Below are 23,898 nucleotides of genomic sequence, written 5' to 3' on the forward strand. Positions count from 1 at the left end.
ACACTTCTTAAGGTAGGCATACTTAAATGAGCAATGGACTGACCATACGGGACACACTCCTGGCCACCAATATCACCTGATTAACATTGTTAGATTTTTGCGTGTAGGGGTTGGATGAAAAATATTGTGTACAAGAGAAAAGTTTATACACATGAAGAGTTGGTTACTTGTAAAATTATAGAGAACACTAGCAATTCAAAAGCATGCAGAAAAATGTACTGAAGTAGTAGGACAGATTTTTGAAAATCTACTGTAAACTTTATTAAATGTATTGATTACAATTTTATTTTTTAAACACTATATTAATTGTATGTTAACTTCATTTTCTGTAGTTTATAACATTTAAAAGTTTTCATACGGTAAGTGTTAATAATAAAATCAAATTTCTTTATATGTAAATTAAACTTCTTTATTAATAAAATAAAATCAAACTTCTTGTATTTGTTGGGTTATTTACATTAAGTTATTTTACATCAATTTTCTCAAAATTATATTTTCTACGTTTTGAAAAGAAATTTTATGCATTTATTAGTCATTTAACAAAAGTTTTTGTATTACAAATGTAAAAAAAAAAAATTGTTTTTATATAACAGCTTTTTATTATGAGAACATTTTTTTATTATGAAAACTACTTACTGGAGATGTGGTTCTGGAACCTGTTTATTCAATTTGTTAGGTCAAAAACCATAAGAAATCATTAAGTTTACCTCTTAATTTGGGTTTCTAGAATTTCAGTTTTGTGGTTTTATTTCACTCTTTGCCCAGTAACCAGGGCAAAATCTTTCTATATATACATATATTATAATAACAGATCAAAAGGTATCTCTCAACTTTTGAGTTCTCATTTGTTACTATATTTGGATATTCAATAATTCTGACATCTGGGGCAAAGTAGTAACATATTCACCTCTGTTAGCTTCAGGTTTATATTTTGAACTATTTCATATGCTACAAAATTCATTTTTCATCTTCATAACAAAAATATACAATTGTAATACGGAAATCAGATTTGTTATCATTAAGAATTAACAAACAGATAATACAAACCAGTCGGTACTTCTGGATTAGCAATGTTACAAACTTCAGAGTCAATTTCTGATCTCAATACATTATTGTTAAGTGGAGTATTAGCACTCGTACTAGGCATAGGCTCTGAATTTATTTGTACAGTACTATTGCCACCTGGAACAATAATTCATACTTCAATCATCTTCAAAATAGCATTTAGTAAAAATTAGTTATGGTTAGATCATGATCATTTTGGTAGTCAAATTAAAGAGTTGAATAAATTAAGTCAATGGTGAATCAAGTATAATGCATATTAATCCTTCTTTCACTGCTTACTCATTTTCAGCTCTTTTCCATATGGACTATTTTATAAGCCAAAAAGAAAAATAATTAATACACATTTATATTTTAAGTTTTAATAAAAAATAAACATTTTTTTAAATGTTTCCTTCACATTGACCACAAATATGCAGCTGCATAGAACCTCTACACAAAGTTCAACTGCTTCATCCATTTGTCACTTTAAAACTATGTTAAACACACCAAAATAAGCAACTAATTACTATAAATGAAACAAAAAATTATTCAAAAGATACAATATAAATTTAATGATAAATCTCAGCTGTGACAGATATCACTGCTATCATTAGCACTGGTCCATTACATCTCATTTTCTAATAAAATAAAAATACTTTTTTTAATTTACAAAAATGGATTATAAAATCAAAATACTTAATAAACTAACTTTTTACTTAAGTACTAACAACAATCCGTCAAATAAGATGACTTAACAATTGTTCAGCTAGTTCTAGTTATAAATTAATCTTGTGAATTATGAAAACTATTTATATCCACATTACTGCTGCCTTTATTATTACTATTACATTTACTGTTAAAATTGGTGCTATTAAAACAATTTTATTTTTTAATTTCAGGATTGAACTGTGTAAAATTAAATTTATTATTTCTGTTTACGCCATTGCGTAAAGCAGTTTTTAAGTTAATTCAACTGGTTTGGTATTTGATTTTTCTTTTCATCTAAAATTTAACAGTATTTCGATCTAATGAACATTTTAATTATAAATAAGAAATTTTTTCATACACTGAAATTAATGCAGTCTATTCAACATACATATAAATATATGCTCAGTTGATTTTTATTTATGACTTTTTATTGATTATTTATTAAAATTTAATTCTGTATTATTTCATGTGTATAATGTTTAAAAAATAAAATAAAGAAGAACTAAACGTAAACATGTTACATTCACTTGGCTCCTTTCGGATGCACTTGGCGCCTGACGATTTAGCGGCTCGTCACAGTTCACTCGGCTCCTTTTGGATGCACTCAGCGCCTGATGATTTAGCGGCTCCTCACCGTTCACACAGCTCCTTTCTGATGGACTCGGCTTCTATCGACATCACTCGGCTCCACTTACCCTATATAAGCTGGCTCGCCACTAGAGTCAGGTCACTTCTTCTTCTACTTCTACTTCTTCGTCACTTTTCACCTCTTCTTCGTCACTCTCAGCAGTCTCTCGTTGTGCGTCGTCTCTCTCTGGTCATCGTTTCTGATCATCATCTCTGTGCATTCATATTCGTCGGTTCAGTTACTACAAACCAGCCAAATTCATAGAAGCAGGAACTTTCCAAACTGGTTATAACAAAGTGTTACCTTTGTATTTTCTGATACACCACTGTAGATTACACCAAGGATAACGTGTATGTATATATGTGTACTTTATCATTAAAAGTCTTTGTTTAAAAGTCAGTTGCTGAGGGTAAATTACGTTTTTACTTGAAATGTTTTCAAATAGTGACTCTATCATTTAATTTAACTTAATTTGTTAAGTGCAGAGATTAATTCTTATTTATTCATGAACTGAGTTCATATTACTTTTCTTAAATTAATCTAAAGAAAATAACTCCTGAAGTGAAGTTATGTTTTTGGACTTCTTTGTAATTAATATTGTGATTTGTTCTAGTAATATTTATTGCTTTTGTATTCCATCTTGTAGTTTGAATAACAATGTATTTAGTTCTTTGAACTGTTTTTAGACTATACAAAAGATTTTCAAAATAATTAATTGAAAAATGTGTATTTATGTATTTGCCATTTAATATTATAACAGATATGTTGATTCAGCTGATATCCTTGTATAAATACTGTACAGGATTAAGTTAAGTTTATTTCGTAATTTCATTTAATTTTTTAAGGTTATGCTTTAAAGAAAAGGTTGAAAGTTTGTTTTTCATTCTGTTAAAAGTCCAATATTCTTTTGGCAAAAATGAGCTATTTGTAATTTTATTTTTGTAACTTGCCCCAACAATTTCTGTTTTTTATTAGAAATCTTCTATCTCTATCAACCACTCTACCATTCTGAGAAACTCTATATGAATTTGGCTTATTACTAATGTCAACAATTTTACCATTACAACTAAAACTTACACTATCCTTAACAATTACATTATCACACTTTGAGAATTTGTTCATGGCTTTAAAATTACTCCCAGATACTTAACCATATTTAATCACAGTACAATTTGGTATGTACAATTTATGTTTGTATTACAGCTTAAATTGTGATAATTTATGCTGTATAATATTTCCGACAGACATTTTAATTGAAAAATTATATAATTTGTCTTCATTACATTTAAACCTCAGTCGTTTTCGATTAAACATTTTTCCTCATTTTCTATACACTTTCAGTTTCATAATCTAATGCTGTGCAATCTATACATGTTTGTCATTCTACCAATAAATTCTCCATTACATAATTCATTTATATAAATCTGTATAAATTAAAATGTAAATCTTCGTTTGTTCAAAATCTTAAATCTCCGAAAGTTCTTCACAGACTGCTTTGAAATTTTGACACAACGTTGCATTCGAATACACGTTTTTTATACGCTGTTTTTATATACCAACTATTTATATTCATAAGATGTCACACCTGTGACTGCTAGAAACATATTTTTTTTAAAAACAGCGCTATGTATTGGACATAAAAGCAACACATGCTATACTAAATATTTTACAGTTTTGTTTCAATGTTTTTGATACGTGTGTCCGATATAGACTAAAAAACTACTGGACTGATTTATGTGTGGGGAAAAAGGAGAAAGGGAAAAATTGGAAAAGGAAAATAGGGAAAAATCAAAAAAGGTAAAAGAGATGAGGGGAAAATGGAAAAAATAAAAAAGGGAAAACAGGAAACAGAAGGGGAAAGGGAAATAAGGGGAAGTGGAGATGAAATGGTGAAAGGAGAAATGGAGAAAGGGAATATGGCAAAATGAAAATGGGGAAAGGGTAAAGGAAACAGGGAAGGGGGAAAGTGAATAGGGTAAAAGGGAAAGGTTACATTTTGTGAAGTTCCATAATGTTCATTTTGTTAATGTTTTATCAAACTTTCAATTGTGTTCATTTAATATATATATATATACTAAAATCTAGCAATAGCGAAGCATTGCTGAATCTGCTAGTAATAAATAAAATAGTTCCAGGTAAAGAACCTTGCAGGATACTGTACTTAACATTAGCTTGAGAAATCATTTCTTCTCCTAATTTCACCTGTTGAAATCTTCCCCTCAAATACATCTTGAACCATTTATCACAATGAACTCTTATTCCAACTTTCCATACTTTTTCAAGCAAGATATTTTGATTGACAATGTCAAACACGTTTTTGATTTCCAAAAACAAACCCACAACCTGCCGACTTTGATTTTATTCTACTAAATTGGATGTAAAATTTAAAAGGACATCTTCAGTATTTTTACCTTTGCGAAAATCAAATTGATTTTTACTGAAAAATTTTGTTTCTTCAAGGGAATATATTAACCTAATTTTTTCTAGAATTTTTGAGACCAGAGGTAATGATGATATATGTCTGTGATTATTCATTTTTGTTTATTACCACTCACAAATATAAGTAGATACAATAGATTTTTTAAATATAGAGAGAAATTTACCTTGGCTCACACTCAGACAAATGAGTCATCAAAACATTAATACCAATATCACTAACTTCTTTTATTATATTAGTCCCTATTCCATCTATTCCCATTGATTTTTTACTTTTCATGCTTTTAACAATATTTATTATTTCCTCATTACTTGTAGCTTTAGTATAAAATGAAATTGTTTGGTTCTCCAGAGAAAAAATACTTCTTAAATTTGTTATCAAACTGCATGTCACTTGTTTGTATTTCTTTCTTAATCTCCTCCACTTTAGTTAAAAAGTAGTTATTAAATTTTTCCGCAATTAAGCATTTGTCTCATTATCAGTAAGTTTTAAATATTCTATTTTGCTATTTTTAGAATTGCCTATTCCTAATAAATAATTTATGCGCATCCATTGTTCTGCATTATTTCTGGATCTTGAGAATCACTGAAATATTTATCTTCAGCGATTTCTAAATCAATTTTTAATTTATCTTTATATTTACGGTAACACTTTTTGATATTTTTATTATTTGTCTTTATTGTTTTGTCTTTTTATATAATATATTATTCCTTTTTTTCAATTCTACACACTAGATTAACATTTATCCATGGCTACAAGGGATTATATTTAGTTTTACATGTATATGTATTTTTTACTGAATTTAAACACTCAAAAAAAAAAGATTAAAAAATAAGTTAAATGCATTGTACACATCTTCTGATTTGAAGACGTTATTCCAATTTATAGAATAAAGTTTTTCTTTTAGCTTATAAATATTCATATAAACTTTACTAAGAATATCCATAATTTTATTATTTGTTATACAAAAATTATGAAGTATTACTGTAATCAATGAATGCTCTGTAATGTCACTATCAAGAATTTCCAAATCTTAATTTTTACAATTTAACGGTTTCCTTATTCTGATAGCAATATGTTCTATAGACAATCTAGATAAAGCCTTGTAGGACTGTTGTTGTAAAACTAAAACCATGACCTTGCAAAAAAGTAAATATTTATCAGTTATTACATCATCAATCATATTATTTGTAATTATATCACAGGCATATATTACATTCTCGTTTTCAATCGCTTGCAAATAATTTTCTAATTCCTGTAAGTAGATATCTTTTGATACCGAATTAAATCTGTAAAACGCAATTATGTTAGACTTAAAATTACTTTGCTCAATTTCAATTTGTAGTTTCAATTTCAATTATAAGATTTATTTTAGAATAATCAATACAGTATCAGCCTATTACTTTTTTTAATATATACAATAACCCATCCTGCTTTGTAATTACAATTACAATTAGAGAAACAATTATAATTATCCATTAGATATTTAAATAATTCTTCAAAAATCCATATTTCAGTCAGTACTATTATTTCAGCCATTTTTCCCAGAAATAATAGCTCTTGTAGAAATGAAGAAAAGTTCTTACGCATACTTCTAATATTCTGTAAAACTAAACTTAAATCTTTTTGTACCATTTCATATGATTATATAAACGACCACAAACATAAAAAAACAAATTTTAGGCCAACTATACTAAATTATCTAAATCAGAAAAATATTTAAGTACAATGACTGGCTGACCTTCTCTTTTCCTTATTATGTTTCCATTACGTATCCTAAGTATTTAAATCCTTTTTTCCTTTTTCATCTTTCTCGTCTTTCTATGGATAGGCTTTTATTGATTTAGATGGATATAGCTGTATGGAGAAATCTCATTTTATTCTTCTCTTTCTCAGTAACTCACCTTAGTCAATTTTTCGTGTCAGTTTAGCTAATATTATGGGTGGCATATTTTCCCTTTGTCCTGGAATCCAGGACTACTGTCAATGACAGTAGTCAATTTGCTGATCAGAAATTGGATGAGCTAATGCCTGTCCTACTTTTTAATAACATTGACAATATCTTTATTAGGTTCCACAGTACAATTATGTATTTCAATGCAATTTTCCTTAGAAATATGTTGAAAATTTGAAACAAGCTGCCGCAAAACTTAGTTTTCATTTTACAAAGTCATTACTTTGAGGGACTGGGCTTCTATTTTTTCTAAACATATATTAAGTTGTTTCTCTGGTTGGTTGATTTTCCTTAAAATATCTTCAATGTCTGTATGAGAACGTTCAACCGTTCTCATACAGATTACAATTAGTAAAATTGTAATGTGTATGTAACAATTAGTAAAATGGTACTAATTGTAGTACCATTTTTTTATTATTCTCTCTCATATTGCTTAGCAAACTGACATCTTTTAGCAATAAATCTTCTTTTTCTGGTGACAACTATTCTTTTCTCCTTCATAAATTCTAGACAATTCCACTTTTTCTTATTTTTTTCAAGAACGTTAATTTATTCTAAATTCAAATTAACACATGTGTCATGAAATCTGTTGTTACAAACATAGCATGATACGTCCAAACCATTCCCACTTCTTAAAAATTTGTTACATATTTTACATGACATTTTAGAATGAATTTGACAATAATTAGAAATTAGTTTTTAACAAATTAATTTAATAAATGTAAGCTATAACATGATTTAACTAAAAAAATATCATTATCATATCAGATAAGGCTGACGGAGCAGAATCCAAACACAACTTTTCAGTTCGCTTACTCATACTCTACTGACTATGCCAGAAATGATATTTTGTAGTTAATGAGACTGATCTGGCTCCCACTTGTTTCCTAACTTAAAAATAATGGCTTGGAGGGAAGAGATTTAAGGCCAATAATGAAGTTATTACTGCCATAGATAGTTATTTTAAGGATTCTGATAAACTGTCATACCGAGCTGGCATAAACACTCTTATGGAAAAATGGGATAAGTGTATAGATCTTAATGGTGATTATATTGAAATAAATCAAAATGCACCCAGAAAAATGTTTGTTTTCTTATCCAGGCTCGGAACTATTCACCCCACCCTAGTATTATCCACATATTGCCTAATATTCAAGCTTTTGAGAAAAAATGATTGCTACATAAGACAGACAAATATACTTTACCAAAGTGATCATAAAACACAATGTCCATATTTACTGATGAGGAATTCAAAAGCAATCAGTAGTCCACATACCACATTACCTTCTACATAATAAGCAAGCATTTTTTCAAAATTAAAAACCGACTTTACTTACTTTATTTTGATTGTTTAAATTCATAAAAATGATTAAGAAAGATATTTCTGTATTGATACTTAAAGTAGGCTGAAGTTATAGAAATATTATAAGAAACTGAAGAGGAGCCAAATTTTAAATATGTTTATTTAACCATATCTTTGTTGAAATTTGAATAAAATTCATAGCAATACACATACACATTTCAAATAAATGTTACATACCAATTATTGGAATCACTCCACCATTATTAGTGTTATCAGATGATACACCACAGATATTCAATTGCTCAGTATGGTTTTCAAACTGAATATTACTGCCGAAACTCACTAAAGTGTAAGATGGAACACTTAAAGTTGAAACTGGCAAATGCGTTACAGGTTTCATATAGTTGATACGACGATCTGAAATCCGCAACAAATTTAATCACCATAAAAATAAAATTAAACAAATTGCATCAGTAATTAACAATAAATTACAGAAAATTATTTTCCTTTGGAATCCAACTGAATAGCTCAAATTTTAACTAGATGCCACATGATTCTGGGGATAACAGAGGGTTTTCCATAAGAAAGCTGGAACCTGATCGCAGGTGTCTCTTTAGTCATCTCAGGAAAAGTAAGTTGCTGCAGCAGCATATACTTAACAGGTAAATTCAAAACAATTTATTAGAAACGTGATCTTCTCCCATTCTGGAAATATTCTTCTATCTCCAAAGGAATTATAAGTAGAATATGAATGCAAATATAAACACTGACCTTTTAGCACTCATTTACCCGGGTGTGTTTGTTTCACTTTATAATCCTTAGTGTTTTGCAGGTTTTGAGCATATAATTACTGCATCCACAATAAGGACAAATGGATGACACAATATACTTTGGATGACACAATATACAAAAAAATACATATGCGACTTTTCTACTGACTGTGCTTTCTCAGTAGTGGACATAAAAAAAACTCTAACCAGGTTGAGGTGACTGTATAAACCACTGAAGAGTAGTTATGTCTGCAATGTTGTCATTTGAAAGATTCACCACTGTGGATTACCTCCATTTGATGAAAAATCAATTTCTTGTGTTTACACTAACTCACTTACTCTCTCTCTCTCTCTCTCTCGGGATGCACTTTACAAAAACAACCTCTTACCAACTAGTGAAACCCCTTTCAAATTTACACGTTCAGGATGCATTTTTACTTTTCTCAGAAGTTTTTATTTTTAACAACAATATATCCTTCCTTTACATTAAATTATTTATTTAATAGGCTAAGATTACCTAGCCCATTTTAGTAAATATTTTAAGCAATTACAACAAATAGAATTTTTAACAAGTATCACAGAAACCTTTTGAGATTTCAAACAATGGTTTTCCTTTCCTACCATGCAGGAAGTTCATTTGTTACATAATTACTTGATGATGATGTATTTTAATGTAAGTTTTCAAACTGAAAAGAATTAAAAGCAGGTAACACTTATAAAAGTTTTTTTTTTTTTTAAATAAGGATTCTGTTCTGGTTAACGCACCTAGACGACCACCAGGTAATTCAGCTTGTAGTTTACAAAGGAGTCAGAGAAATATATATGGATTTCCCATGGACTTCAGGTCATCTTGGATGCTCCTGGAACAGACCTTTCCTGACATATAACATTCTGAGTTTGATAATATTAAAACAATGAAATTATGATTTTTTCATTACCAATACTATAGAGAAATTAACATGTTATAAAAACAATATATAATACAACAAACAAAACCGAGAAATTTATACTTACTCTTTATGTAATTCTTGAAAAAACTGTGATCCAATATATATTCTTTTACAGACTGAATATCCCATAACGGTAATTCAATATAACATTCATTTTCTTTCAATATATTACATATCAAATCAGCACACTATTGACAGAAGAATAAAATCAAAATTAAATGTTAAATGAAATACATTAAATACAGTGATTCCAGAGAGGCAGAACAATAAGATGAAAAATATGGATTTCCCTGTTTTATTAATCCTTTACATTCTGTTTATCAGTGATGTAGAAAGATCTGTTAGTTGCCTACATAAACATACCACTTGGCAATTTCAAGTAATTTACTAACTGAATTACTGTAACATCACCTGTACAAAGCAGATTGTAAACTTCACTCACACACATATTTACTACTTCCAATATCCTGTTTACTGCTTTATAGCGCTTCTCTTAAGCTACCTCTTTGATTTAAAGAGTGTTTTCCAGTCTAAAAAAAAAAACAGCTTTTATACTATCCTCTAAGTTCCAGATTTAACTAAATCTGAAACATTTAATGTGTACTTGAATGCATATAATGAAATTTTATTTCATTTCACAGAATAAACTAGCAACTACTAAAATAGATTTTCCTAATGTATCACACAAAATTGTGAGTTTAAACAAAGAAAATTTAAATTTCAATACCATTTCTAAAAAAAAACTGACCTGAATAGGTTAAAAATTGAATCAACAATAAAGTCAGTCTTTAGTCTTTATAATGCTCATCATAGATCTAGAAAAGTCATTTGATAACGTAGACTGTAATAAAAGGTTCAGCATTTTTAAAAAATTAGGGTTCAAGTACAGAAATAGAAAAACAATTGCTAAAATTTACAGCAACAATAATAACTGAAGAACATAAGAAAGAAACTGTAATAAAAAAAAAGGGAGTCCAACAAGGATGTTCCCTATCTCCGTTACTTTTTAATCTTTACATGGAACTAGCAGTTAATGATGTTAAAGAACAATTTAGATGGAGTAACAGTATAAGGTGAAAAGAAAAAGATGTTACGATTTGCTGATGATATAGTAAATCTAGCCGAGAGTAAAAAGGATTTAGAAGAAACAATGAACGGCATAGATGAAGTCCTACGCAAGAACTATCGCATGAAAATAAACAAGAACAAAACAAAAGTAATGAAATGTAGTAGAAATAATGTAATGAACCACTAAATATAAAAATAGGAAATGAAAATATTACGGAAGTAGAAGAATTTTGTTATTTGGAAAGTAGAATTACTAAAGATGGACAAAGCAGGGGCGATATAAAATGCTGAATAGCACACGCGAAATGAGCCTTCAGTCACAAATATAATAAGCTGCGGAATATTGCCCGTGGCTATTATTTCATGGCCCAAAAATGACATTTCTCCAAAGAGCACATCAGGTGGTGAAGTTGTAGGTGTTCAAGAACCAAGTCTAAGTGGCGTCCCAGCTACTGCTGTAAACAATAATGTCGTCCAGGAACACCAGGCAGCACTGGCAGAGGAGGCCAGTGAGAACGTCCTGCATTAGATGCTGGAATGTGCTACATGCATTTTTCAGGCCGAACAGCATGACTCTGAACTGGTATCGACCGCCATCTGGAACTGAAAAGGCTGTAAAACGTTTGGCTGATTTCTCCAGGGGTATCTGCCAATAGCCACTTTTAAGGTTGATTATTGAGAAGATGCAGGCTCTTCCCATGTCTTTAATGGTCTCATACATCAGTGGCAATGGCGACTCTACATCTTCCATGATTCAGGCACCGAAAGTCTACACAAAAACGTGGTGAAGAGTCCTTCTTCTTAACAATGACTACTGGAGAGTTGTAGGGCGATGTCAACGGTTCTATCACCTTTTGCCTCAGCATACCTTTCACAACTTATTCTCTTATAGTCTGTTTGTTTTCTTCATTGTACTGGTACATCAGTAAGCAAAAAGCCGGCTTCCTTCCCGAAGTCAGATCCCATATACTGCTGACTGAGTTGGTTACAAGGGAGTACTGGAAAATACTCCCTGGTGCCGCTTCAACACCACTTTCAATCTTGTCTTTACCTCGGGGGGTGCTGTACTTTTCACTGCCAACCAGTCCAGTTTTGATGTCGCAGGTTTGGGTCGATCGTACCAATAAACGGTTTTGCGGATTTCCCTACCTAGATGGAGGCGCAGCCACAACTGTAGTCCAACACAGCCTGTTGCTCATTCAGCCAGTCTTGTCCCAAGATGATTTCTTCCCAAAGGCCGGAACTAGCAGAAGCATTGTGGGAATTTTCATGTCACCGCAAAGAAGCTCTATTTTCACCACACCCAAGGTATGGCAGGAGATAGAATTCAACGCCAGATCTATCTTGATGTCTGTGTTGGAATTCGCTTGCCACGGTAACAGCTCAGCTCTTCCAAAGCTAAAGTTGGCCGCAGAAACTATGGCCATTTTCGTGAGTCATCCTGCTATTTCGGTGGTGATTCTAGAAATGTCTGAGTCTAGTTGATTGAGGGTCCTGGTTGACTCCACAGCCGAGACCCTTACTAGTTTCCCTGCAGTGACTTCCTTATTGGGTAGTCCCTCTGGAAATGGCGCTTCGGGCAGTAAAGACACCACAGAGCCAAACTGCTTCTTCATCGAGTTGCCTTGTCATTTGTTCTAGCCATGGAAGTATCCGGTTGAAGCTCACCTATTATATCCAGCGAGCTCTGCCCATGTTGGGTGCCACTTATTGCCGAATAACTTCGACGGCACATTCACTTACTAACCTCATGGTGGGCCATTTTTTGCATTGACTCTGAGAAGAGCTGTTGGGTCCGAAAGCTGGTCTCCGGCGAGGTCGGAGAGTTGTGGCTTATCCACTGAAGTAAAACTGAGCTTTCCCTCAGCGGCAGTTGGGTCCTCCTACAGCATGGTAGTGGTGGCCACCAGGGCTCCGCAATGTCGGGTTGGCGTCAGTCGTCCTTCACCGACGTGACTGGGGCAGTTCTTCCCAAGCAATCCCACACTGTGCCGGCTCCTGCAGCTGAGTCCGCTGGCCAGGGCAATTGAAACCCAGCGAGCTGGAGCAGGAAGGTAGCGCCCACATCCAGCGACTCCCTCAGCAGGTCGCCCAGGCCTGCTGCTCTGACGGGGATGTTGGCATCCACCGGAAGATCCCACGTTGAGCTGGCCAGGGAACTACTGTCTTCTTCCATCTTCTTCTTCTTGGTCTTCTCCAGGTGGTGGTCGACAATAAATTGGAAATTCACTCTTGTGCACACTCTTTTATTGGAGCCTGAGAGTGGTGGGGCTGCAGTGCTGCTATGGTGAGAGAACTGCGCCGTGGGAGTGATGCTTTTATCTGTGCGTCCGTATACTGTGCGCCCCGCTCACATCGTTGCTACCGTTATCGGCCGCCAATATTAAATTTAGACATATATGTGGTAACAAAATATGCATGTAACAAAATATGCATATACTAACTTTTACTCGCGGCTTCGCTCACGGTTAACCTTTAAACAAAATATGCGAGCAACTATGTCATGTCGATCAGTGGCTTCTTGCCCGGGCATTAGCTCTTTAGTTACATCCTGCCACGAAGGATTATAGGTAAAAGTTACAGAGGTCAGGCCTGCCGTAAGTTCGTACATAAGCGAAAGCGTCTTAAGTGTATTCATGCAGATAACGGAGACTGTTCACAAAAGTAGAAGGCAGAATAACCATCTTGCCTATGTCGTTAGGTCTAATATTACCATCTGCGCTAATCGCATCTTGTAGATGAATTTTCAGCTCGTAATTTCGTCTGTGGTTTATAGAAATGTAACGAGAAGGCGTTCGCTCTCTACTTTAATATACATATCTACCAAGAATTGATGAAAGAGTTTCCTTGATCGCGAAAGGAGATTGAACTCGTGCTCTCGAAGCATCATGTGATACACATAAAAATCCATGCAGGAAACCTTTTTATTGGGAACTGGCTGTCTTGTTGTTGGATTAATGACTGTAATATTGAAAGAATATCCTGGCTCACCTTTACTGAAAATTAACGGGTACTGCAAAGCATCATAAAATTTATGAGTATCGGCTACGCATTTCAGCGTATTCTCATGTGCCCGTAACACTATGTCTCGTGGAGAGCATGGGTCACCAGTAATCAACACAGCAACTTCATTGATCATCGGCGCATTATAACGTCTCTCATGTTCGCCATGTGGAGTCCGATCAGCATGAATGACCACTATGTAATTGCCAGTTTTCTATTGCACTTTTAAAGGTATTTACCAATAAATTGTGGCTGTGTAACATTCGTTGAATTTTCAATACTGTATCTCTTTCGACTCCATCAATACACTGACAACGACGGTTAACTTCATTTTCTTCATCACCCATAAAATACATGTGCAAAAATTTATGCTGTTCATTATCTGCTGGAAAAAGCGATCCAATTTTATATATCTGTCCTTGTATAGTAAAAGTTGGTGAAAATCCGGGCATTCTTATCATTTTATCTACTCCAAAGGATGTCATTTGGAAGCAACAGTTATACTTTCTGATTTTACTTAAAAATTGCTTCAACTCATCTGTAACACTTAAATATAGAGTTTTCAAAGGCTCCTCTGATTCACCAAGTAAAGGAGATGAAACTTTACCACTGGAACACAGCATATTCCAGCAGTTTCATCTTTCCATTTCAAAGCATCACAATGCTGACATTTTCTATTCATTGAGCCAATAGCAATTAAAGAATGTTTATGGTATTCAAGTGAAGGATCACATTAAAATCCTCTTAAGGTAGCTTGGCGTTCAGCTTGCTCATCGAACCTTTCTTGTCTCTGAGAAGTTGTTTCACCAGCCCTCAGAGCACATTGTCGCCTCGCTTGTTGTAGTCGTCTTAGTTCTGCGTGAGTGGAAGATTTGAGTTCGGGCAACTTTTGCCGCGCCGGCCCGTGATGAATCCCCCTGGGCAGATTAGATTTGCGCTTCCGAGGCATTTTAGAAAAAAAAACAGAGTAAAAACTGAAAATAGCGTTAGAAGTAAAACAATAAACAGGCACCTAACTTCAAAAACTGGAAAAGTTTTAGTATTGCTTAGAAGTGACAGAAGAATAACAATAAATATAGAAGGATTCGAAACAGCAGAAGCACTATACTCAATTGAATAGTGACTTGCCATCGGTATTACAGTGTTGGATTGGTGCTTTATTTCATTTACTTACTGGAATGTCAGATGGCATTGAATTTGGTCAAATTCTTGTCAGACAATCATAACCAATATACATTTTTTTACCCTACTGAAAAAATATTGTTTTTTTTTTTTAATAAAGAGTGTCCTATGTCCTTCGCAATACCTTTGAGAATATGTGTACGAAGTTTCATGATTGGTTGAGTAGTTTCTGCGTGAAGGCGTAACAAAAAAACAAACTCACATTCACTTTTATAATATTAGTAAGGATATATATTTTTTTTATTCGATTATGCAAAAGGAATACAATGAAATATTAAATTAAAATTATTCTTAGAATAACTACCTGCATCGTATTTACTTGTCCTGCGCTGTTATCAATCATATTTCTCAAGGTAATATGAAATTCATTTAAAAAAGTTTGTTTTTTTATTAGCTCCTTAGTAAGCTCATAAATGAATACTTCACAGGTAACTTTCATGGAACGATTACGAAGCCTAAAGGAAAATTAAATGTCAACAAAATTACAAGCTTAAAGGAGAATTAAGCATCAACAAAATTAAAATCATACAAGTATATAAAAAAAAAAAATAAGCTCTCATCAAACAATTACTCCTACTGTATACGCTTTATGTTAAAATGTCTGACAGTCAACCATGTAGTTACTATTATAATAGAGACTGAATAACCGTAGAGCAACTTGGCAGATTGAGTTTCCCAACTGAAACAACATGTGTTATGTGTCTGTGCATATCAAAACACTTCAATCACTAGTAGTACAGCACTTCAAACACCTTTGTAACTAGAGGTGGGTGTTTCTGCCAAACGAAAATGAAATGTTTGTTAAAAAAACAAATAACAGCTTGTACAAACTGTTGAGAAAAAACAGGTTGAATTAATCTGTTAATGATCATGACTAATTTTCCCATTGCTCTGCTAAACCACTTGTCTTCTGCATTTAAAAACAACTGTTTCATTTTAATATTTTTCTCAAAGTATTGGCTACAAGTTACAGGATATTTCCCTTGGTGCTAGAGAACACCATATATCATTTTATCACAAGACTTGACAGTTCTATGACCATTTTATTCTGCACTTTAATAATACAGTATTTTCATGAATAAGATTTAGTTTTTTCTAAGCTGTTCAATCTTATAAGTTAGCTTACAGCATTTTAATATTGATAAACAGTTCCTGAGAAAATGGCTTGTTCTTAGCAAACAGCAAACCGTTTATTCACTTTAACTGTTTGATGATTCAGCATGTCTACTATGCAGTATTAAGTGAAATAGCAGTTCATTTTTATCTGAGAAACAACAGTTTAGTCAAATTGTTTAATATTTTCTGACACGTCACTACTCATAACACAACTGACATGTTTATTTCTGGCCACTTATATTATTCAGCTTAAACCTCCGAATCTATTGTTTCAATCAAAGAAACTTTAGTCATCAAAGACAAAACTTCACCACATTCAAACCAGTTTATATACCCTACACATATTTAAACCAGTTAAATAAATATAAATAGCACTTAAAAAATTCAAAAAATAAAACATACTAACAAATAGAATTAAAAGAAGTATTTAAGAATAAAAACCACTTTGCGACACTACAATGAAAAATCAAAGTGAATATGTGACTTACTGTACAGTAATACATGATTATTAACAAAAAACAAAAAAATATATATATAACACACCAATAAACTGTTAGATCAATGGAGACATACACGATTTAAATTAAAAAAAGTTTTATATATTTATATATATATTTACAATTTTATAAGTATATATATATATATATATATATATATATATATATATATTATGTGTATGTGAATATATTGTTTCTAATTTAAATATCACAAATAAATGTTTTGCTCAAGTGTCTCATATTTACGTTTACAAAAACTGGTCAAAAATTTTTTTTAAAATAAATTTAATGAATAATGGATCTCAGTAAATGAATAAAATTTCTGTTGAATTTTCACCACCATATATTTTTACAATTAAGACTAACCACAAAAATAAAAAATATAAATATGAAAATAAGTCCAAGAACTTTTTCTATTTTATCAAAGATTGTGTTCATAATGTAAGTAAAAATTAAATGAAAAAGAAAAACAAAAGAAAAATAATGAAAATAAAACTTACCTCATTAATATATATGTAATTATATTATGTATATGTAGTAATACATATATATTTCACTTAGCTATACAGTTATGTTATAAAATTTCCATAATTTTTTTAGAAATTTATCTTTATGAAGGACATCGATTGTTGGTTTGAAATCTGAATATATATATTTTTTTTTTCAGTACTTACACTTAATGACTTACTGAATGATATACAGATTGCTGATACGGTAAGCGATAACATTTTTCTGATAGACAAGACTATGAAGAATCATTATAAATCACAATAAAAAAATTTTTATAGAAAATTTGTTACCATTAATAAAAGAGATTATGCTGGCGTGGAACAATCCAGCAAAATTACCCCTAATTATTACGAAAAGATGCTAAATAAGAAAATGTATAAAAGAACTGTCTCAACTGGGGTTAGTTCACAAGTTTTCTGAGATATTGTAGACTATAAAATCATTTTAAAAATTATTTTTAGATATAAACAGAATTAAAATATTCATTATATAAAGCACATTATGTGCAATAACGCACAGTTCTTAAGTAGAATACGGCAACAATGAGGTTCATACAGCTAAATAGTTAAATTAAATAACTTGCCATTCAGCACTGTACTGGAATTAGGCAAACGACAACAAGCTTACAGCAAATCCCTATTACGGCACATATATGCGCTGTACCACAACAAACATGTTAAACATTAACCTAACAATAAATCTTAATTATAATAGATCCTGATTTTTCAAACCTTTAATTCAATTAAACAAAGAAAGTATAATAGTTTGAGATTCAGATGAAAGCTTCAAACCATTGCCAGTTACAATTCATATGCATTGTATTTTAAATTATTTTATACACAGAGAATTTCAAGAGGTTATTGACATACTGATAGACAATTTCTCATTATTTTATCATCAGATTAAAACAATTTTAAAAAGTTCATAAAATAATGAGTTCAGAAATATTAAGTTGAAAACAATTGAAGAACTCAGTTTTTTTCCTTAAATGAAAAATCAATGTGATACTGCATTTATATGAACATGATTCACAAGTCAAAATTGTTGATTTTAGATGTAATTTTACATAAGAATTTAAAAAAGTGTTCCCAAAATTAGAAATGAAGGAACCATATTATAAATATTATTTACCACATCTTACATGACTAAATTAAATAAGTTATTTATCAATACGAGGCCTGGTTCAAAAATAAGGGTCGATGAGTTAAAATAGCAATTTGTAACACTGATTGGTTAGTGCATGCGCTGTAGCTTTAAGTGGTCTGTTGAGCATGTCATTGCCACATTGCCTTCTGTTCATTGTTGTTCACCTTTGCGACAGTGTGTTAAAATGGGTGAAGTAATAACAAATCCTGCCAGTTGTGAAGTTCAATCTATAATTAGATTTATAAATGCAAGAGGACAAGATGCTGCTGAAATTCACCATAAACTTTGTGAGACAAATGGGCCTACCACAACGAGCGAAGTAAAAACGAGGGAATGGTGTCATGAATTTAAGGAAGGTTGTTTAAATGTTTATGATGAACAGAGAAATGGCAGGCCTGGCGTCCAGATTGACTATTCGATGATTGTGTGTGTATGAAAGTGAAAGAAAATTGTCGGTTTACGATTAGCAATCTTTTTCTAGAATTTCCAAAACTTTTAAAGAAAACAATGTTGAGAATCATAACTGACACTCTAGGCACTACACATCATAATCTGTGTACACAATGAGTGCCAAAGATGTTGAAAAGTGTCAAAGATCACAGAATATGACATGTGCACATGCATTTCTTGACTGCTTAACCACAAGGAAAATGAATTTTTTTTCCATATTGTCAAAACAACATATGCAGTGTTGCCATTCCAGTTCACCTAAAAAAAAAAAGTTCAGACAAGCCCAGTCTTGAAGGAAAATCATGGCAACTTATTATGGGACCTGGGTGAGCTTCTGATTTATTTCATGGTACTTGGAACATCCATCACATCATAAGTCAATTGTGAAACACTTTTGAAACCGCATTGTGCCATTCAAAACCAATAACAGGGAATGCCGAGATCAGGAATTCTTCTTCACGATAACACACATCCATACATGGCTGCATACACAACAAAAACAATTCAAAAATCTGGATGGGAGATTTTTTATCATCCCCTCATAATCCTAATCTTGCACCAAGTAACTATAATCTCTTCCTACACCTCAAAAACTGGTTTGTATGTCAGCAATTCAAGGAAAGAGAAGAATTGAAAATCTCAATACAAAAGTAGCTACAATCCCAGGTGGCAGAATCTTATGCAGTGGGTTTGAAGAAAACTAATTCACGATATAAAAAATGTTTGGAATGAAATGGTGATGTAGAAAAATAAAGTAAATATGCAACTATTTGAAACCATTAATAGATTTTTAATTTTTTCAACTCTTCTGATTTAGTTACCAACTAACTGGCCCTTACTTTTGAACAGCACCTCATAAAAATTTAAGAAAATTTACAAATACAATGAGAATATAAACAGTATATTTAAGTTTTTTTTGAAAATGATAATATATGAATAATAAATATAATCATCAAAATAGCAGAAATTTGATCATGGAAAGTCCTGTTCCAAGACAAAAAGCACTTAAACAATGTCTTCCTAGATCAGCCATGTTCTCTTTTACTTATAGGCTGGTATTTTAAAGACTACAAGGGAAGTCTAATCCTCTCATTTTCTGCATCACTGACAACCATAAGAATAAATATTATATTGAGTAAAAGTATATAAAAAATCAACTGTGGTGGTGGTTTATGGTTTATAAAATGTTTTAAAGTAGGATAGTGTATAAAACGTTTTTAGTAAATATAACATAAATGCAAATTGTCAATGTTTTTTTTTAATAATCTGTAAAATTTTTACACATATTAAAACTCTATTGTGTGAAACCTATTAACACTCTCTCTAATTACCCAGGCTTAACTGTCATGGATCAAATGAAAGATCAAAGTTATCTATTCATGTAAGAGTAGTCTACCAGATCAAGACTTATAAGAAAAAAGGACAAGAGTGAAGTGGGCCACAGAATATATATAAATAAATATATTTTTTCCCTTATCTTGAGGCTTGATGATGTTGGTCTAACATTAACAATGCAAACAAAAGTTAATCTTTTGTAATATAAAAGTCCCTTGTACACATTCTTTCCACATTAGGTGTAGACTTTCACAGAAATCCCCAATTACTTGGATTAAAACCCTTTGAATTTGAAGGCACTTGGTTCGGTTTTTTAAGATATAAAACTCTCTTGTGACAGTTAGATATTCTAAAATATAAACTGCTATCTCTGCCTCCTCCAGGAAGAATAAGAAAGTACATGGTAGAAATCCTGATCAATCATTTCTATGTCTCAGAATGGAACACAAGGATAGCGGGAGTTCTACGTATCTCCTACAAAATAGCAGAACCTGGACAAAAAGTTCCTTGCTGCTGTGTCTTTCTTTCGACGGTCAAAATTTATTTTGTTTTATTTATGGAGAGAATTTTTTGTTGTGTTTCAATTTTTTAGACAAGAAAAATACTGACCGGGGCTGATCTTGGTGCTTTGTTCTGGTGTAATTCCCCTTCTTGACTCCTAGTCCACCCAAACTAGACTTAGGAGGCATACAATTTCTAAATAAAAAACTGTCATTAACAAACTTATACAACAAAAATGAACTCTGTCCCAGCTACTTAGTTGAGGGCCATAAGCCAATCCTAGCTTTGATTTACATGAATGTCCCAAAGACTTCAAGACTGTTTACCTATGTTGACAAAATAAAAATGCTTCTACATCTAGGGATTCTTTCTAGCAGCTCTTATGCACATGTTTGTGTAGCCTGAACTTATACCTGAATGACTGAGGCCACTAAAACTTAATATGGTACAAGATCAAAAAACAAATATAGAAACAAAATAATAAATAACAAACATATACTAACCAACTGTTTGTTTGTAAGTTTTGAAAAAATAAATACTTCGAGCGAATTTGTTGTTTCTTGACTTTATTCTTTAATTTTTCTTCTTTATCAACATTTTTAGAATTTTTTTTCAATATACTCTTCCATTGTCTTTGTGTTTTAGATGCTGGCACCAATTTATTTGTAACAGAGCAAACAGAGTTACAATCAAATTTTTTTGTTACCTTAGAAACACCAGACTCATCACTAAAAATTAAACAAGACTCCTCAACTTTAGTGAATCCACCAGAACTACTAGGAACTGATTCTTCCGCACTAACAATGTTACAAGCTAATGGTAATTCTTGTTTATTGGTTGGTGCTAAAATCTGAATTTTAATAGTCTGTTCAAATCCTGAAACAATCATTCTTAGAAATAAAATCACATAAAACCTTACATCAACACACTCACTTGCTTTCAAGATAAAAAAAAATTAAGTTAAATAACAAAATTAAGCCTATTCTAATATATACAAACACAAGTAGGGGGAAACCACTTTTCATCAGTTTCCTAACTTGTGTAACTTACAAATAGATTTTAGGTGGGTCATATAAATGTTTCAATCTTATGTACTACTTATATAATACTGTGTAGGAGGTTTTTTTTTTTAGATAACTGGCTTTAATGAGAACGACCTGAGTAAAATGTCAAAATGGGTCAATAATTGTGAAGGGGGAAAAGGTTAAATTGCAGAAAATTATTACTACTGTAACAATGTGTCAATGAAAATACACTAGCAATTAGTAAATTTACCGTAAAAAAATAGACTGTGTCCTAACTTCTTTAATTTCCTGTTCCAATGTTCCCCTCTATAATTTATTTTCAGAGTTGAAACCTCCATTTAAAGAAGGGAAATTTATAACAGAAAAGACAAAAGAAATTTCATAAATAACAGAACTGCATACAACCCTGAAAAAAGTATATTAGGAATACTACCAGAAATTGATAACCTGATGGTAAAGTTATCTATCACTGAGAAAAGATAAGACTTAAAGGGTGCAAGGCTCAATCAGTTACAACCAAGCCCAAAGAACATTTAAAGATAAATTTGTGAAGTTTATCAACAGGCCTTGTACTCATCTATACTGAATTACATGGTTATATAGGAGTTTAAATAAAAAAGGAAAGCAGGCAAGAAGATTAACCAAAAGTCAGAAATAGTCATAGACCATCAAATAATTCAACTCTATTCTACTGCATTATAAATAAATTTAAAAAAATTTGTTGTTTGTTTAAGAATAGAAATTAATTTTCTTTTACTCTTGTAACACTTTGGTCCTTGCACATAGGCTAGAATTTTGCTTGTCATACTTAAATGAAAAAAATTTTGTAGGGCAGTATTTTTACTTAATTGCATGGGATGGTAAATAATAGATTAAAAAAAGACTGACCAGTCTGTAACTGCAAAGCTATGTGATGAAACAAGTATAAATGAGCATGTTGCAACATGAATTTTTCTGTCGATAGGAAATAACTTCATGCGCCTATTATAATACGATATTACCACATTTATGCCTAATTTAATATCGACGGCTGAACACGGTATAGCAACTCAGATGCAAACGGGAGCACAGTATACAGACGCGCTGATACAAGCATCACTCCCACCACAGCAGCCCCACTACTCTCAGGCTCCAATAAAAGAGCGTGCACGAGAGTGAATTTGCAATTCATCGCCGACCACCACCTGGATAAGACCAAGAAGACAGAAGAAGTACCCTGGCTGGCTCAACATGGGACCTCCCGGCGAATGCCAGCATCCCCCACCAGAGCAACTCGCTGAGGAAGCCGCTGAACACAGACGCTACCTTCTCGCTCCAACTCCATATTGCCGGGTTTCAATCGCCCTGGCTAGTGAACTCAGCAGCAGGAGCCAGCCCAGCATGGGAATGCTTGGGAAGAACAGCCGTGCAGGCAAAGAACGACTGATGCCGACCTGACATAGCGGTGCTCTGGGGTCCACCAATGCCATGCTGTAGTGGGGACCAAACTGCTGCTGAGGGAAAGCCCAGTCGGATTTCAATGGACGAGCTCTGACTTTGCCAGATTCCATCTTCCAGACCTTCTCAGCTAACAGCTCTTCTCAGAGCTAACAAAAGAACAGCCATTTTCAGGGCCACCACAAGGTTATGAATTACTTGCCGTTGAAGACATTCGACAACAAAGAACATTGCAGTTAAATGCTTCAAACAAATGTATTTCATCTATAGTAATAAGTATAAACATATTAAAGCGCCAAGAAGACAAGAGACTCCCATGGAGCACTTATTTAGCAAGTCAAAATGGTATCGCTTTTAACAGGTTTTTCATGATTTTTCAGAAGTTATAACTTTTTTATTAGTACAATACACAAGAAACCTTTTTATTTGTCATGAACATCTACAAAAACACTGAAAGTTGTGCAAATTTGAGATTTTTATCACCAGCTTCATCAGAATTATTTGAAGCAAAAATTTGAATATTTTTTAAAATTAGTTTTCAAAAATTCATTAACATTTAGGGATAAGTACGTTGCCATTAATATTTTTATGGTAAAACTACTAACATATACCTACATATAAAAAGTAACTCAACCTGTGTATGCCATCCCTACCTCTTGAAAAAAATTACCAAAAGTAAAATTTCACTGTTTTTCATGTTCTACTTTACTGGTAATTTTCTCATAGAAAGAAGAGAGACAGGTAAATAAAACACTGGACCAATCTTTTACCTTGACAAAATATGAAATTGTTTTTTCTTTTAACCTTCCAAGATCAATAGTTTTTTAGTTATGA

The 23,898-nt window shown here is 32.1% G+C and overlaps 1 protein-coding gene across 1 annotated transcript in view; it reads right to left on the reverse strand.

Annotated features, from left to right (window-relative positions):
• LOC142323164 (uncharacterized) overlaps positions 1-23,898 on the reverse strand; it is a 104,870-nt gene that overhangs the window by 31,576 nt on the left and 49,396 nt on the right. Inside the window, exons 7-11 of the mRNA XM_075362445.1 lie at positions 21,106-21,478; positions 15,352-15,502; positions 9,859-9,982; positions 8,312-8,491; positions 1,048-1,182 (exon numbers count right to left, since the gene is read on the reverse strand). Of these exons, the coding sequence (XP_075218560.1) occupies positions 1,048-1,182; positions 8,312-8,491; positions 9,859-9,982; positions 15,352-15,502; positions 21,106-21,478 (963 nt within the window). The remainder of the gene's footprint in view (positions 1-1,047; positions 1,183-8,311; positions 8,492-9,858; positions 9,983-15,351; positions 15,503-21,105; positions 21,479-23,898) is intronic.

This window comes from Lycorma delicatula, chromosome 4 (assembly GCF_047948215.1).
Source record: "Lycorma delicatula isolate Av1 chromosome 4, ASM4794821v1, whole genome shotgun sequence".
NCBI lineage: Eukaryota > Metazoa > Arthropoda > Insecta > Hemiptera > Fulgoridae > Lycorma > Lycorma delicatula.